The sequence below is a fragment of the Haliaeetus albicilla genome, chromosome 20 (genome assembly GCF_947461875.1).
Source record: "Haliaeetus albicilla chromosome 20, bHalAlb1.1, whole genome shotgun sequence".
Taxonomy (NCBI): Eukaryota; Metazoa; Chordata; class Aves; order Accipitriformes; family Accipitridae; genus Haliaeetus; species Haliaeetus albicilla.
This window is the reverse complement of record NC_091502.1, coordinates 27,559,304-27,576,400: the sequence shown is the minus strand read 5'-3', so window position 1 is coordinate 27,576,400 and position 17,097 is coordinate 27,559,304. Positions and strand designations below refer to the sequence as shown.

At 65.0% G+C, this 17,097-nt stretch overlaps 2 protein-coding genes across 12 annotated transcripts in view; one reads left to right on the top strand and one right to left on the bottom strand.

Moving 5' to 3' along the window:
- Positions 1-4,509, bottom strand: part of STIM1 (stromal interaction molecule 1) — a 102,067-nt gene extending 97,558 nt beyond the window's left edge. For 10 of the 11 annotated variants that reach the window (XM_069808748.1, XM_069808752.1, XM_069808751.1 and 7 more), the window contains exons 1-2: positions 4,405-4,509; positions 3,706-4,006 (exon numbers count right to left, since the gene is read on the bottom strand). In XM_069808748.1, the coding sequence (XP_069664849.1) occupies positions 3,706-3,814 (109 nt within the window). In that variant the 5' untranslated portion in view covers positions 3,815-4,006; positions 4,405-4,509. Of the gene's footprint in view, positions 1-3,705; positions 4,007-4,255; positions 4,272-4,404 lie in introns of those variants that run through there. The other variant, XM_069808749.1, reaches the window with a different exon arrangement.
- Positions 4,510-6,450: 1,941 nt separating this feature from the next.
- Positions 6,451-16,320, top strand: RHOG (ras homolog family member G). The gene is made up of 2 exons (XM_069808738.1): positions 6,451-6,648; positions 14,930-16,320. Exon 2 carries the CDS (start codon positions 14,969-14,971, stop codon positions 15,542-15,544), a length of 576 nt encoding a protein of 191 aa, XP_069664839.1. The 5' UTR covers positions 6,451-6,648; positions 14,930-14,968; the 3' UTR covers positions 15,545-16,320.
- The last annotated feature ends 777 nt before the right edge of the window (positions 16,321-17,097 follow it).

Sequence of the window (17,097 nt, the reverse complement as noted above, 5' to 3'; positions counted from 1 at the left end):
CCTACAAAGACACCTGAAGCCCAACCTGAAGATCCCCAGCATAAGCAGCAGCAATGACACTTCACTGGCCACCCATGCTGGTCTGCACAGAAGGCAATCAAGTAAAAAATTAAGAAGAGCAGCCTCACTGATACCAGTTAACACGATTTAATGAAACACAGGCTATCGAGCAAGCTTACTATTTTTATTGAGAGAAAATGTAAAAACTTTTGACCAAAACACCTGATGGTACACATAAAACTTTTGTAAAACATTTGACATAACCCCAGACAACGCTCTGATAAGGACTATTGCCAACAGAAAACTGAACAAAACCTGCATTAAACAGGTTAGACTCAGGCAACTGAAAGATTACAGCAAATAACTGGAAAGAAAAGAAAATCTACCACCTGAAAGTAATATTTCTAATCATGTCCATGAGGAGCCTCTCTTGCCCCTTTTGGGGGGGGGGGGGGGGTATACGAAAGATCCCAGGGCTGGAAGCTTCGGCTAGACAAATTCATGCTAAAAATAACCACCAGCGGGTGAAAACAATAACGGCAGGGTGACTGTCGGCACATCCTGCACAGCGGCGGGGGGACCAGCCGCCGGCCTTCTTCGTGACACCATGTTTTTCTGAAACATGTGCTCTAGCACAAAAATAGACTGCTGGGAGAGGAGGGAGGTTGAGCACCTTTTGGGGTCTGCACTACTCTGGGGGTCGGACTGTGGACTGGCTGTCCTTCTTGGCTCTATAACACACACCACCTCTGTTCCTATGCCTTGCGAAATGGCTCCTGTGCTTTTGAGTGTAACCAAAATTAAATCTGATATAGGCAGGAAAAGATTAAAGATTAAGCACTTGCTAGAAACGCTTGCCTTTGAACAAGTCAAAGCCAGGAGAAAATCTGATTTTCCCTGGAGTTCAGTCACCAACTCTTCTCCATGGACAAAACTACCCATTTCGAATTCTTATGTAAAAAAAAAAATTTTTTTTAAATTTTAGGAATAAGAAACATATACTAATATCAATAAAGCATGCCGATGCATCCTTGAGTGTGCACAGGAATCTAAGCAACCGAGCCTAATGAGAAAACACTGCTAAAACTCATGCTTCTGCTCTCTACAAACACCACTTCCCTGCATCTCCTTAAAAATTTCACTGTTCCACAGAAAAGTGACCGGTGCTGTCAGTTTTTTTTTATCATTAAAATCATGCCATGTCAAAAAAAAAAAAAAAAAAAAGCCCTTTCACCTTCAAAAATCCATCAAAAATGAACACTTTCACTTTCAAAAATCCATCAAACACCTACCTCTGCTCCACAGTAAGAGCCTGTGCTACCGCAGACTTGTGTGCAGCCAACACAACCCTCATTTTCTGCTTCCAGGGAACACGTAAGGAAAAGTGTCATATGCTATCTGAGGATATTCACTGCACTGAACTGCAAGCAACAGCTCTAAAAGCTAAAAAGCAAATGGCCAAGTGATCTCAGAGGACGCATTAGCTTTCAGCTACATGAGCAGAGTGCAACGAGCACCACCGAACTTCCTAGCTACCCTAGGAAGGGATACGGTGCAGTTACGCTGCGAGTTACCTGCACTCGGAGCAAACAAATCCCCTACTGACCACCTTCATCTGCACATTTTGGGTTTCAACCTGTAACCAGCTATTCCCTTGCTAGGTGCCATGGGCTGTTCTGCAGGCTTTTAAACCCAGAAGTAACAGAACATACCAGTTGTGAAAAACCAAGAGTAATGAAAAGTAGCTCTTTTGCAGGAAAACCCCACCTGTAGGTGATTTTATGAAAGAGATTAAGTCTCTGGACTGCTCCCTGCCTGCCCTGCTCTGGCTCTGCCTCTGCTCAGAGAGAAGAGCAAGTCAGCAGCTGAATCACCAGGGCTGCCACACTTCTGCAGGGCCTCCAAAAATAACTCATCTGGAAATTCCTTGGAGGCATAAACCTTGCTTCATCAGAAGGACTGCAGAGATCCAGTTTCCTTAATGGAGCAGACTGGATGTGAACTGGCCTAAGGATTTAGGATCACGTATAAAGAACATAAAAAAGAGACTTTTTACAGAACAGCTAGCATGCGGTCAGTATTAAGAAAAAAAACCAGTAAGCCACATAAATCGTCACGTCGCTGAGATGAAACAATCTGCCTGCCCAGGAATCAGACACCGAGTTCCTGATCGTTCGCCTGATACTGCAGTTCCAGGGACTTGCCCTGTTCTCACCAACCAGCTCTGTACACAAAGCAAAATGCCTTCTTAGCAACGCCGCTGCAGCAACTTTAATCTGTATTAACATGAACGCCCACACCTGCACCTTCCACTGTAGCCAAAAACCCTCCGTGAGCTCTAGTCCCCGGGCCCTTGCTAACACATCAGCCTGTAAAGCTGGGCGAGAGAGCAGCCTCGCACCCACACAGCACCAAACACAGCACGTCCCCACCACGATTAGCGTTCAGAGCTGCTCACCGCCTTTTTTACCACCCCAAACCGGCACGTTATCCCTCGTGGAAACCTGTGCCAGGTGGGACCCTCCGGAGCGGATCCAGGCTGCAGATGATGGCGGTGGAGGTGCAGAACCACCCAGATGCTGACAGCTCTGCTCGCTGCTGAGCAGAAAGTCTCGCTCAGACGGGCTGGCCCACACCCAGGCCGGTAGTACTTCAGCTTTGGTGGGAGTTTCGCCCTTCAGAAAGCAATCTATTTCTTCACCTGCAGTGCTCACAGGACACAACTCACTGGGGTTTGGGTTTTTTTCTTTTTGTTAGCATGCAAGAACTCAGCGCTGCTGCAATGAAAAGGCAAGGACAGAGCTGAGGACTTCTATTTCACTACTGAGAACTAAAAGCACGTTTTATCGAACAGGCTCCCAGCTCTGACCTCAGGGACTGTCACAAGGACACACAGCAGACACCAGTGCCCACGGTGGTTTTGCCAATTCCCGGCCCCTCTGCCGAGGCTGGCTCTGGCAGTTGTTCTGGAGCAGAACAACTCCACCAAAGCCTGGCTCCTGGGGGAAAAATCCACCCAAGTCCAGAGGGGCTTGGGCTTCTCCTTTCTTTTTTTTTTTTTTTGCTGGGCTGTTGGCTTTTGGGGCAGAGGGGAGGGAAATAAGGCAGAAGAGAGAATAGCTGGCTGTTAGGTCTTTGCTACCTCTCCTCTTCCGGGCTGAGAGGTGGGAAAACCTTGCCCTCGGAGCAGGGCGAGGGCAGGAGGCATGCCAGGGTTACACAACCCTTGGGATCCCTCACCCCCAGCCCGCTGCCTCCCCAGCCACGCTGCCCACCTGGGAACGTCCTTAAAAAAAAAAAAAAAATTAAACACTGGCACGTTCTGAACACACCGAGTCATGATCCAAAACACTCATTAGCAAATAGCTGGAGTCCATTGCAAAAATAAACAGGGATTATTTTTGGTCCTTCGACCCTTGCCCTGAGCTCTGTGGGTTTCCCAACCAGGGCCGGGACATGGTTAGCAGCACCACTTATCCAATAAGCCGGGGAACAGCCTCAAAACGGAGCCGAGGCCGGCTGGCAGTGCCCTAACCCGGCTCGCCGCCCCTGGCCGGAGCAAACCTGCCCCCAAACCACCGGGGCTGGAGGCTTCAACGCCGGCCCGGATCCTTTGGGAAGCCGGCGGCAGAGAGGCCTCGGGGAACGCGGGAACAGCTCTGAGGGAACGGGGCGGGGGTGTCCCGGCGGGAGGGCCGCTCTCACCTGCGATGGCGGTCTCGTCCAGGTGGGAGCCGGGGGGCCGTTCCCCCCGCCCCTGCTGCAGGAGGAAGCCGCACAGGACCCACAGGGCCACTCCCGACCGTAAATCCATTTCCGCCTCTGTCTCGCCGCTTCCCCCGCCGCTGTCAGCTCCTCCTCGGCATCGGCCCCCGGCGCTGGGCCCGGTCCTTCACCTCACCTCAGCTCGCCTCGGCTCGGCTGGCTCCGCCGTAACCCCACGGCCAGGCGGGAGCGGGCTGGGCGCTCCGGGGCAGCACCGGCTGCGCTCCGCGGCCCTCACCGGCTGAGGGACGGCGGGTTATTTCCCGGTACTCCGGACCGGGGAACCGCCGCCGGCCCCCGCCCGCCCCCGGGTCTGCCCTCCTAGCCCCCCCCTTCCCCCCGCAGTGGTCTTTCCCGGGAGAGCCTCCCGCCCCCCCCGCAGCAGTGGTGTCTCCCGGGAGAGCCCTACCTCCCCTCTCCTCAGCAGTGGTCTCTACCGGGACAACCCTGCCACCCCCCCAACCTCTCCGCGGTCCGCTCCTTCCCCCACCTTCCTCCTCAGCAGCGGTCTCTCCCGGGACACCCCCCCCCTCCACCCCCCGCCGCGGTCTCTCCCGGGACAGCCCCGCACACCCACCCACCCCCCCCGTAGCGGTGGTCTCTTCCAGGCACCCCCCCCGCGCGCGCCCCGCTGCGCACCGGGCCCTGGCGCCGCCGCCACACGCTCGCTGACAGGGGGCGGAGCCAACCGCCGCCGTGTGAGACCCTCCGCGGGGCGGGACCGCCCCGCGCCGCCGCCCGGCCAATCAGGGGCGGGCAGGTGGCCACGCCCTCCCTCTTCCTCTCCCCCCCTCCCTTCCCTCCCGCCTCCGCCGGGCTCCTCGCGCCCGCAGCTGAGCCGCAGCGGCCTCTCGCGGGCGCAGGCGGGAATGCCCAGGCTGGGCGCGGGGCGCTGGCGCGGCGCGGAAGCTAAGCAGAGGCGGCTGCGTGTGACGCCTGGATGGGTGACCTCACTGGAGGCAGCCCGCCCCCAGCCCCGGCTTGTCTGTCAGAGCACCCCGACACATCAGAGCATCCCGACTTGTCGGGACAGAGCCGTTTTGACGCCTGAGCGCGTGCTTGCTGGCGGCCAAGACCGAGCTGCCACGCTTCGGCACGCCCCCCCGCCCCCGAAAGCTGCAACACCCCACCAGGGCCACATGCTCCTGGTGGCATCGCCGCTCACCGGTGCTGGACCAGTGCCATTGGGGCCCACAGCTACCAGCACCTGGAGCCCACCAGCCCGTGGTGGGGGACGGGAAGGTCAGGGGCTAAAGTTTCTCATGTCCTTTTCCCTCGGCACTGGGGCTGAAAGCAAAGCTCCCTGCAGGGATCAGATCCGGCCCCAGAATAGCTTCGTGGCCACCAGCCTGGAAGCAAAATCCCATCCCGCTCCGGCCCCGCTGCCCCGAGAGAGGCGTCACCCTCACCCCTGGAGCGGGCACCCATCAGCCGGGCAGTGCCCTGCGCTGCCGCCCTGGGATGCGGGATGGGGGGACGACCAGGCTGCAGGGCTGGCATCGCGTGGGGAGCCCTGGCCACGGCAGGTGCCTGGGATGGAAAAGAGGGCTGGCCACGGAGGTGAGCGGGCAGCGTCCCGAGCCACAGGCAGCTGCCAGACTGATTTCCAGGCAGAGGGTTCCCAGTGGGGTCCCAGCCCCGGTCCTCCGTGCTGGTGTGGAGGAAGATCCCAGGTGCGGGCAAGGGGTCCCGTGCCTGCAGAGCCCCCGTGGTTGAGATGCCCCGGGATGAAGATGGGGACAGGCACGAAGAACAGCCTCGCCTCCATCCCCGGGCAGCCGCCTTCCCCCCATGACACCCTTCTGCCCCAGGGCCAGAGACCCTCATGGGCTGCAGGTGCTGCTGGGGGGACCTGGCCCTTACGGGGACCCCCAGCTTGGGGGACCTGGCCCTTGCAGGGACCCTCACAGCGCCTGGGTCTCCTCTGGCCCTGACCCAGCAGGACAAGGCCATGCTTTTGGGGGGCTCTGCCCCTGCAGCAGCCCTGGGACCCTGCTGTTCCCCCTTGGGGTGCAGCAGGGTGGCCCCGGTTCCCCTCCCCAGGCAGCTGGTCCCCACTCTCCCCTCACCCCATCCCCATCTCTCCCCCTGAGACCCCAGTGGCACCCCGATAGCAGGGGCTGCCATCTCCCCTGCCTGCCATCCCCCCTTGTCTCCCCAGGGAGTCCCGGCCAGCTGGTGTGGGCTCCCCTCTCTCCTTGGCCCCCCATGCAGCCCCCTGCCCCTGAGGTAAGACTTCCCCAGAGCTCCCGAGCCCTGGGACAGGGTGAGGGCAGGAGCGGGTGGGTGTCAGGGAGCCGGGGGGGGCTGCAGCACTCTGTTCTGTGGGTGGTCCCGTGCGAACGGGCACAGCTCCGGCACCAGGAGCCGGACACCCCCCCCCGCCGCGCGCCTGCTGCAGTGGGTCCCGGGGCTGTGGCCGAGGCGGCCGGCGGTGCTGGGGGTCCCCCTCGGTCCCCCCCTCAACCCGAACCTGCTGCAACCTCTGCATCAGCCCCCGGCCCTCGGGACGGGGTGGGCTCCCGCGCCCCCTCCCCGCTGCCCGGTTGGCACCCGGACCCCGCTCCGAGGGGCAGCGGGGGGGGGGGGGCGGGCGGCGGGGCGATGCCGGGGGGACTCAGGGTGTCCCCCCCCGCCGTCCCGGGTACCCTCCCGAGGGAAGGCCCCCCCCGGCCCCCCGGGCCGGGCCGAGGAAGGAAGCGGCGGGGCGGGCGGGGGCCGGGCGCGGCGGAGGGAAGTTTCTCCGCGGGACCGCCCGGGGCGGCGGGAGGAGGCGGCCGCAGACTTCCTCCTTCTCCTCCTCCTCCTCCTCCTGCTCCTGCTGCTGCTGCTGCTCCTCCGGCCCCGCGCCCGCCGCCCGGAGCCGCCGCGCCATGCCCCGGGGTGAGTGGGGGACCGGGCCGGGGGTCGGGGGGTGGCCGGGTCCCGCTGCCGGGGCAAGGGGCAGCCGGCGGCAGCCGGCCAGGGATGGGGGTCCCGCTGCCGGGGCGGGGGGGTGGGTACCGGGTCCCGGTCGGGGCGCGGGTCGGGGCGGCGGGAGGAGCCGCCCGCCGGGGCCAGGGCGGGGGCTGACGGGGGGGAACGGGGGGAAACGGGGGTCCGGGGGTGCTGGCCCCCGCCGCCCGGCGGAGCCCGGGAGCGGCCCCCGGGGGGAGCGGGGCCGGCAGCTGCCGGGACAGAGCGGGGACAGAACCGGCCCGGACCGACCCCCTCGGCGGGGCCGCTGCACCGGCACGGCCCCCACCGGCACCGCACCCACGGCCGCTGCGCCCGCTGCGCCCACTGCCCCCACCGCCGCTGCCCCCACCGCAACTGCATCCACTGCACTGACCCCGCACACGCCGCACCGCTCACTGCATGAACGGAAAGGCGCTGCACAGCGTGCCCCGCCGTGCCCGGCGCTGCACGGGCTGCACTGCACGCCAGAGGGCACTGCACTGCCCGCGGCACTGCACACTGCGCCCGCTGCACTGCCCCCTCTGCCCACAGCACTGCCTGCTGCACTGCACCCTGTGCCTGCTGCACTGCCCGCTGCACCTGCTGCACACCAGGCAACCTACTGCAACCCCCAGTGCACGCACTGCAGGGTTCTGCACCGCACACACTGCACCCACCGAAAGGTACAACACTGCACACTGCGGGACACTGCGCACGCACTGCACTGCGCATCATTGCACACACACACACTGCGCCCACTGCAACACCTGCCCACAGCCCCACGCTGCATACACCTTGCAACACGCCCGTTGCAACACACGCTGCACGTCCCGTGCGCGCTGCAACGCTTGTTGCAACACTGCACGCACTGCAACACGCACGTCACTCGCGCACACTATCGCACACCCCAACACAGTGCAACGCTGCAACAGACGTGCTGCAACACGTGTTCAGCAGACACCACGCAGACACTGCGGTGCACACTGCAGCCCTGCCACTGCCGTGCCCATCGCCCATTGCACACCACGGTGCACGCTGCAGTGCTCACGCGGCCGTGCGCTCACACACGGCAGCGTGCTGGGAGGTGCAGGGGTGGCACGGTGCAGCAGGGGAGCGCGGTCAGCTCTGCTGTGTGGCAGGGCTGGCCCCGGGGCGGGTGTCTGGTTGTGGTGAGCGTTTGTTGCTGGGCCACCCCAGGCCCCCCCGGCCGGGCAGACAGTGAACGTGCCACAGCCCCGTGACTCTCCTTTGTGAAACCCGCCTGGGCTTGGGGTCACCTCTGGTGAGGCTTTGGGGATCTCTGCCCTCCCCTCTCCTCCCCTTCCTTCTCCTCCCCTCCTGGTGGGGGGATGTGCTGGGGGGCAGTGGTGGGATGCGTTGTGCCCTTGGTCGAACACTAGCTCCCGATTTGGCTTGCGCCGCCTCTCGATGCCGTCCCGCTGCCGGCTCGCTGCAGAGCGGGGGCACCTGTAGGTCCCCGAGTGCCTGGGGGAGACATCCCCCCCCGGGAGGGGCATGGTGTGGCCATGGCTCTGTGGGTGGGTGCATGGGTTGGGGTCCCACTGGGCTCACTCCTCTTTCCTCGGCGGAAGGAGAAGCTGCCGAAGCGCCAGCAGTGGCACGTGGGGACATCGTCCAGCCCTGCTGCCGGGGCTGAGCCGCGGTGGGTGTTTTTGGCTGGGGTGGGCAGCGGGGCTGGTGCTGGGACCGTGGGGTGCCGGTAGCTGGGAGCATCCGTGGGTGCAGGGGTGTCTTTGGTGATGCCAGGAGGCACCCGAGGCTGGCACACCTCATGGCAGCAGTGGTGCCGGCCAGCGGGTGTAGGTGTGGTGTGTGCCCGGCGTGGCGGGGAGCAGGGGTCGGACATCCTGCACCCACAGCTTTGGTTTGACTGTAGAGTTGAGAGGGGCCAAACTGGTCCGGTGCTGGTGTGCTGGGCACCGTGCCTGCACAGTGTGAGCTGTTTTCTCACCCTGAGGCCAGGGAGCATGGCCTGGCCTGGCTGGCTCCATCCACCCACCATCCCTCTGTCCATCCCTCTGTCCATCCCAGGATCCTTCCAATGCAGGCGGCCGTGTCTGACCAGGAGCAGCCCCGGCCAGTGTTGGCCCCGTCCCACCGCTGGGTTGGGGCAGGGGTTTGCTGGCCAGCACTGGCCCCGGCTCAGGGGCCACTCATGCCAGCTTTGGCAGCGCCTCGAGTGGGAAACCGAGGGTAGGGAGCAGCCGTGACCGTGCCAAGGGGCAGAGCGGGACGCGGTGGCGGAGCTCACCGACCTGGAAGGGAAATAAAATGAGGAAATTAGTCATGACAAGCCTGCAGCTGGAAAATGAGGAAAAACCAAAATCCTTCGACTCAGCATGGAAGTTATTTTAGCCGTGACAGCAGGGCCACGGGGCAGAGTGGGGGGCGCCGGTGACAGCACCCCTCAGGACATGTCCCACAGAGCAGGGATCCCGTCTTGGCCACACCAGCACCGGGTCCCTGCCGCAGTCATGGCAGAAACCGCCCCCGCCCCGCTCCCACGCCGGTGCCAGTGCTGGGCCGGCACACTTGGCCCCACGGGGTCCCTGCTAGGTATTTATAGATTTTATTAGTTTCCTCTTTCTGCCTGCTGAGCCGGTGGCAGTGCCGGGGGGGCGGCACTGTGCTGCTCTCCCCGCAGAGCAGGACCGACCCCGGAGATCATGGCAGCTGACCCCCAGCCCTGGGTCGGCCGGGGCTTGTCCGTCTGTCCTGGATGGACACACCACCCGGCCCGTGAGCATGGGCAGCGACGTGCTGGCCGCAACCTCTGCTCCCTGCTGGCACCGCGCGGGATGCCCGGTGTGGGGTGCCTGTGGTGGGGAGTGGGGTGCGCAAGGTGGGGTGCGAGGTGCACGGCGTGTGGCGCAGCGTGGGCTGCGCGGTGTGTGATGCTGTCGTGCGCGGCGCGCCGTGCAGGGTTTGTGGTGCAGGGTGCAGGGTGCACCGTGTGTGGTGCATGTGGCGTGGGGTGCAGGGCGCACGGCGCACAGCCCGCGCGGCGCGCTTTGGTTTGCTTTGGTCAGGTTTAGGTGCCGTGTGGCTGGGGACGGCCAGGCCGGCAGCGGGAGGGGAGCCCGCAGGGGCGTCTGCTCCACTCCCCCGGCGGAAAAAACCAGTGGGGGGGATGCCCTGGCTGTGAGAGATGGCGAGCGGGTTTTGCTTCCCTTTTCTGCTGAAGAGATGAGTCGCTTTTCCCATCCAGGGGGGTGGCGATGGGGGGTGGCAGAGGTTGTGGTGTGTCACCCACAGCCCCACTTGCCCGCCCATGCCCTCTCCCCGGCACCCCAAATCCCGGCTGAGCGACGTGGAGGGTGGCCAGAGTCCCGCTGGGGTGAGGGGTGCTGAGCCCCAGGGCCAGGCACCGTGCAGACCCCTCAGTCCTCTGACCCTTCCTCTTTCTCCTCCAGTTCCCCTCCTGTGGGGCCAGGGAGTTGGGCTGGGAGGGGGCAGGCGCCTCGGGTGCCCCACACGGGCTGTGCCCCTCAGCCCCACGAGGCTGCCCGTGCCCCGGCATTTCTGGGGGGGGGCACACCAGGGGCTGCGTTTGCCCAGTGTCCCCAGGTGCGGCAGGGCAGTGGCCGGGCTGTCCGGTGGCCGTGGGCTGTGGGACCCTCGGGCGCCATGGCTCTGGGATGCTGCGGGGACCATGGGCGACCTCCGGCCCCTGCCCGGCACCGCGGGGATGCCACCGTGCAACCCCCAGCCCTGTGCTGGCCCCTGTTCGGCATGGTTCCCACCTCCCCTCCTGTCACCTTGCAGCAGGGGGGCAGGGAGGGCCAGGGGGGTCAGAGCCCATGTGGCTGCGGGTCAGGGACACGGGTGGCCCCGCAACACCCCTCATCCTCCCCGGGCAGCCGAGGGAGGGTTGGGGCTTTGGCTGCTGCAGGGGCTCTTATCCACACCAAGCCCCCTCCTCGGTGAGCAGTTTGCCCCGTGCACGCAGGTAGCACAGCCGTGCCTGCGGGTCCCCTCGTCCTGCCACCATCCGCGGCACCGCACCCGGAGTCGGTGGTGCCCATGGTGCCGGTGATGGTGATAGCAAAAACGGTCCTGCGCGAACACCCGGATCCTGCCACGACCCCGCCACAGGCAGTGCGTTACGCCCACGTTTGCTGCTTGCCGGTGGCAAGCCTGGGGCCGCGCTGGGGTTTCACAGCCCCAGGGGCCCTGGGTCGTGGAGAAGCGGCCCACTGCCCACTCCCTGCTCCTCCTCTCCTCCGTTTCCCCATAGCAGTGATGCTCTCATGGGCACGAGCATTTCCACTTGCACCCTGTCCCCTTCCTTAGCAACCCCGCTGACTCAGCCCGGGCCTTTCCCGAGATGGGGATGCGTGCCCGCTGGGTGCCAGCTCACCCCGGGGTGCCCACAGCCCCACGACTGGTTTGGGGGTGCAGGGTTTGAGCTCGGCGTGACCAGTGCACACGCCGTGTCCCACTGCGGGACTGTCCCGGGGCCGTGGCTGGTGCTCAGGGGCCGCCCCGCTCCCCGAGGGATGGGGAGCTGCAGGCAGGGGACACCGCTCCGTCCCCGTGCCCTGGGACAGCCGCCCCTCGTACCCCACTTCTGGCTGCAGCAGCTTCCCCGCGTCCCCCGCCGGGGCCGGCTCCTGCCCATCTGTTCTGCTGCAGACATTGTCCTTGGGTTCCGGCGGCTCTTCCCACCCCTCCGGGTATTTATAGACAGTGACCGGCTCTGGCTGCATCTCCTCTGGCTGCTCTGCCGACGGGGTGTCCCCAGGACCCCAGTACTCCCTGGGGTGCCCTCGGCAGCCTCTCAGGGCAGTAAACTGCCCCCATGCCCCCCGATCTGGGGTCCAGGGCTCCTGCGGGACCCCTCTTACTCCCACCTCAGCTGGGTGACCCTTGCTGGGACCCGCTGCCCCGGCCCCAGCCCAGGGGGGATACCCCGGTGTCACACCACCAGCCAGTTGGTCCTGGCAGTGGGGGGACCCCAGCCTGGGGGACAGCAGGGACCCTCCACCGAGCCCCACCATGGGCTGCAGGATGACTGCCCGGCATGCAAATAGCTATGGGGACCTTGGGGTGCCCGTGGGCCATGGGGACAGTGGGACCCTGGGGGTGCTGGGGGCTGCATGCCTCGTTAGGGGCTCATGGGGCACCCTCAGGTGCCGCGATGCCTCGAGGTGGCTCCTGCTCTGGGATGCTGTCCCCTGCCCTCCCCATCTATCGCATCCCACGCCACCTTGCACCCCCAGCTGGGTCCCCCCCAGTGACATCCCTGCAGCAGGGACGCTGCACCCGCCCGTTGCAGCTCCCGCACCCCTGGGTTTGGGTAGTTTTAAACCCGCCGCACGCTCCCCCCGCCCAGCTGAGCCCAGTGCTGCTCAGTGCACCTCCCACCCTGCCCCGTGGGGTCCATGGGGACACAGCTGCTCCCCAAGGCCCCGTGGGAGGGGACGGTTTTGCAAAGAAAACCAAAGGCTGGCATTTAGAAATAACGTTGGATTTTTTTTTTTTTTTTTCACAAAACAAAACCCAGTTTGGGTTTATTGCGGCTGGAGAGCAGCTGGCTCCAACTCCTGGAAACCCAGCGCCTGCTGGCCTTCAGCTTGAGAAGAGAATTTAAATCTAAAATGTGAACCAGAATGGCTTTCCAGGAAAACTCTTGGTTTTGCCATCTCTTCTTCAACCCGATCTCATCAGAAAAGGAAAAAAAGTCTGCTGCAGCGCTGCCAGCTGCCCTGGAGGGGCCAAGGGGAAGCGGGATGAGCGGGGTGCCTGTGCCCCCAAGCCTGACGGACAGTGGGGGGGAAAAAGGTTGAAACCAGGTCAGATGATAGGTCCAAACTGGGTCAGGTAGGTCCCAACCAGCTCAGCCAGGTCCCTGCCACGGTGCGATGGGGGTGGCTTCATCCCACTCTGGGGGCTGCCCTGGGGTACCCCCCCCAGCGCTGGGAGCCCTGGGCAAAGAGCCAGGGTGGCTGCGGGACGGAGGGGCACGGGTGCCACGTATGTCCCGTGGCCCCACTGTGTCTGCGTGGTCCCGCCAGTCCCGCCAGTCCCACCAGTCCCTGGCAGCTGGGGGTGAGCAGGATGACCAGGGCTGGGCACTGGTGCAGGGGTGTTTTGGGCACGATGCAGCCAGGCAGGGACTGGGGTGCTGGGGGGATGGCAGGCGAGGAGCTGGCGTCAGCACCTGATGAGAAATGAGGGTGCGTTGGGCATCCCAGGCAGTTAGTGCTTGGCCTGAGCAGGGCAGCCCCCCACAGGCAAGTGGGACCCCCGGGGGTTCCCTCCCCAGCGCTGTACGGTGACAACACGGGGTAGCGCGGTGGCAGATACAGCCCCCGTGCTGGTTGCCCATCGCTGGAGATGGCCCAGTGTGGCCACGGAGGGAGCTCGGTCTCCCATCACCCTGCTCCTGCTCCTGTTGCCCTGATCCAGTTCCTTCTCCCACTGTCCTGCTCCCACCCACCCAACCCACTCCTGCTCCCCCTGATCCTGTACCCATCGCCCCGTCCCCATCACCCTGCTCCTGTCCCCATCATCACCCTGCTCCTGTCCCCATCTCCCTGCTCCTGTCCCCATCATCACCCTGCTCCTGCTCCCTCTGCTCCTGCACCCATTGCCCTGATCCTGCTCCCTCCCCTCTGCCTGCTGCTGCCTGCACCGTTGCTGAGCCCCCCCCCCAGGCCCTGGGGGACCCCAGCCGGTACGGTCTGGCGTGAGAAAACCCTCCAGGCTGCATTTGCGACCAAAGCGGGGAGAAAAATCGAGGCCAAAGGGGCCGGGTATTTATTTGTGACCCGCCCGGGATCCCACGCTGCGCAAGCAGCCCCGGCGCGGCCGGCCGGCTTCCTGCTGCGGGCAGGCGCTGCCTGCAGTGGAGGGGGGGGGATAGAGGGGGGCTGCCTGCAACGGCCCCGGTGCTGTGGCCCCCCCGTTCACAAGCTGAAGACACAGGGATTCCCCCCCCCCGACTGTCCGCCGTGGAAGCACTTTTGCAGTGGGGAAACTGAGGCAGTGGCTTCAGCAGCGTTCCGGCCGCCCCCCCCTCGGCTTGTCCTGCCTGTACCGGGGGTGCAGCGGTGCAGGCAGGGAGCCAGGCAGGGCGGGGGTCACGTCGCACCAGGTCCCGCTGCAGGCAGGAAGCCGGGTGTCAGGGCGGGAAGAGGAAGAGCGACTTCCCCATCCGAGGGGGAAGGGGAAGGGTCCGGCTCGAGGGGGGGCCACCGCCCCTTCACCCTTCCCCAGAGCCCCACAGCCCCGGAGGGCTCTGGGGAAGAGGGTCATGTCCCCAGTCCCCAGCCCGGGGCTCTGCGCCGATGCGGCATCCCCAGCTCCTCCGCCCCGGCACCTCCGCTGCCGGCACATGAGCCGCTGCCCCGGCCGAGATAACCCTCCCAACGGGATAAATCCCGGATCCCGGCGGGGAAAGGAGATGCCGGCCTCAGCCCGGCCCCACGGGTGGGCAACCTCTCGCCCCAGCACTGTGAGGTGCCCCCGTGCCTCGGCTGGGCTGGGCTCGGCAGCGCCCGGCTCCAGCCTGCTGCAGGAAGGGGAGCAGGATGTGGCCCTTAATGGCAATTGCAGAGGGAACCTGAGGAAGGCAAACAGGGAAACGCGCTGGGCTCGGGGATAAACACAGCTGCCGGAGCAGACGTCAGCCCCGAGGGGCTGCGCCAGCGGCCGCTCTCCGGCCTGGCCGTGGCACCAGCCCGGCCTCTGCCCCGCCGGGGCCAGCACCACTTGGCGTGTGTGGCACCAGGCGCCAGGGCTGGGGCACATGGCAGCAGCCCACACACTCCCACAGCCCAAATCCGCCCCTGGCTGTGTGCCCTGCTGCCCTCCATCTCCTACCGGGACGGAAGCACGGCACAGTGTGGCATGGCACAGCACAGTGTGGCATGGCACAGGGTGCTGCAGCAGTCTGGCTGTCCTGGCAGCACCGTCCTGGGGACGATGCTGTCCCCGTGCATGCCAGCCACAGTGGCACACACTTTTGTCCTGGATCAGGGGGTGCGGTTTCCCGTCAGGGGGTCTCTGGGCTGCTGCGGACCGCGGGGGCTGCATGGGGGGATGCGGCTGGCCGGGAAGCTCACCCGGACTGTGGGATGGAGGGTGAACCGAGTGTGACCTGCCCCTCTGCACCCTCCAGCCTCGGGTGTCCGAGCAGGGGGACCATGGTGACCCCAGCCCCAGCATGTCCCCCTCCCCTGACCCTCTCCCTTTCCCACAGGCTGCTGAAGGGGGACGTGAAGGACGCTGAGCCGCGGGGATGCAGAGCATCAAGTGCGTGGTGGTGGGCGACGGGGCGGTGGGGAAGACCTGCCTGCTCATCTGCTACACCACCAATGCCTTCCCCAAGGAGTACATCCCCACCGTCTTCGACAACTACAGCGCCCAGAACACGGTGGATGGCAGGACTATTAACTTAAACCTGTGGGACACGGCCGGCCAGGAGGAGTATGACCGCCTCCGGACGCTTTCCTACCCCCAGACCAACGTCTTCATCATCTGCTTCTCCATCGCCAGCCCGCCCTCCTACGAGAACGTCAAGCACAAGTGGTACCCAGAGGTGTGCCACCACTGCCCCAGCGTGCCCATCCTCCTCGTCGGCACCAAGAAGGATCTGAGAAACAACCCTGAGACCATGAAGCGGCTCAAAGAGCAGAACCAGGCGCCCATCACCACCCAGCAAGGCATCAGCCTCTCCAAGCAGATCCGCGCCGTCAAGTACCTGGAGTGCTCGGCGCTCAACCAGGAGGGCATCAAGGATGTCTTCACCGAGGCGGTGAGGGCCGTGCTCAACCCTGTCCCGGCCAAGCCCAAGAAGCCCTGCGTCCTTTTGTGATGGGGCTGCTGGCGACCAGCGAGAGACGATCCTGCCCCTGCCCTGCTGCCCCCCAAGACACTGCCTGGCACCACCAAAACCCCCTGCCCACCCCGGTGCCTCCCTGAGCCTCGCTGCCCCCCCAGGGATGGTGGGACCGAGGCCGCCAGCCCAAAGCCACCAGCTTTAATAATATCGACCTTGTTTGCACTAACTGGCTGTCTGCCCCAGGGGGCTGCGGGGCTCCCCCAGCCCTGCAGGACCCCCACCCCAGCCCTGGCTGTCAGCGTTCGCTTTTGGGTGACACCTCTCTGGTCCCAGCACAGACCAACATTTCCTGAGAAGGGGATGCTCAGGGTGGCCGAACCTCCCTCCTGCCCTGAGCACCCTATGGGGACCCACCACCCCCATCCCCTGCACCTGCGGGGCTGCGGGGGGGGGCACAAGGGTAGGTCCTCAGCCCCTCTGTGCCAGCCCTGGCGCGCAGTCACCTCTGAGCATCCTGCTGCCCCGGCACTGGAATGGCCCCATCCTGCTGCGGGGTCCCGGCGGCTGTGCCGGGGGTATCCTGGGCCGGTGTTTGGGGTGAGCCCAGCCCGGCACAGCATCGCCGGCTCTCCGGGGCCAGCACCGGGGAAGTCCAGCCCTGGTGAGAGCAGTCGGAGCTGCAGATGGGCTCTGCCGGAGGAGAGCGTTCCTGCACCATGGGGTGCCGGGGCTCCACGGGGCAGTGGGACTTGCCTGTAACCAGCTGCTCCCCGAGTTGCTTCTCCTGAAATAAAGAGACCTGCCCAGGCTCCCCGTCTCCTGTGCTCTCCCGCGCGCGCCTGCCTTCCCCAAGCACAGGGACACCCCGGGGGGGACGTGGGTGCCCCCACCCCAAGCTGGGCTGGGACCCCTTGCCCTGCCAGGGCCAAGCCGAGGGCATTCACAGCAATGCCGCTGCCTGCCGGGGTTCTCTGGCCAGGGGAAGCTCGGGGTGCCCCTGCCACGGCCAGCCCCGACCCCCAGCTACCCCCATGACTACTCGGGGCCGGCGCTGAACTCAGGCTTGGGGACATTGCAAGGGATAGGAATGGGGACACCGCAGAGGCTGCGCATGGGGACATCGCAGGGGTGGGCGCAGGAGGCTGCAGGAGCGAGGTTCTCTCCCTGGGAGCCCTCCAGCCCCCCCAGCTCCGGCTCTGCCCTGTCCTGCCCCGCTCTGGAGCTGCAGGCAGAGGCCAGATCCCCGCGTCCCCGTGCCTGGGGGCTGGGGTGTCCTGGGGGACCTCGGGTCCCGCAGCCGAGTGCCGAGGCTGATGATGGCGGCAGCGAGGGACCGGCAGCAGCCCCGGCTGCTCGGCCACGCTCGCCACCCGCTTGCCAGCCCCAGCGGGCTGCCGGCACGTGCTGGCCGGCGGCCGGATCCGGCGAGGCCTGGCAGGGCCCCTGCTGCCGCGCTCCTGGGCCCCTTGCCTGGCCCCGGGTCCTTCCTGCAGGAAGGGCAGAGACCCGGCACCCGCCACAAGCCGCCTTTGTTCCCTGCTGCCATTTCCCGGCCAAAGCCAGGGAGCCGGCGTGGGCGACCGTGC

Bases quoted from the DNA above. Each gene is read 5' to 3' on its own strand.
- RHOG (XM_069808738.1), top strand. From the start codon at position 14,969: ATGCAGAGCATCAAGTGCGTGGTGGTGGGCGACGGGGCGGTGGGGAAG.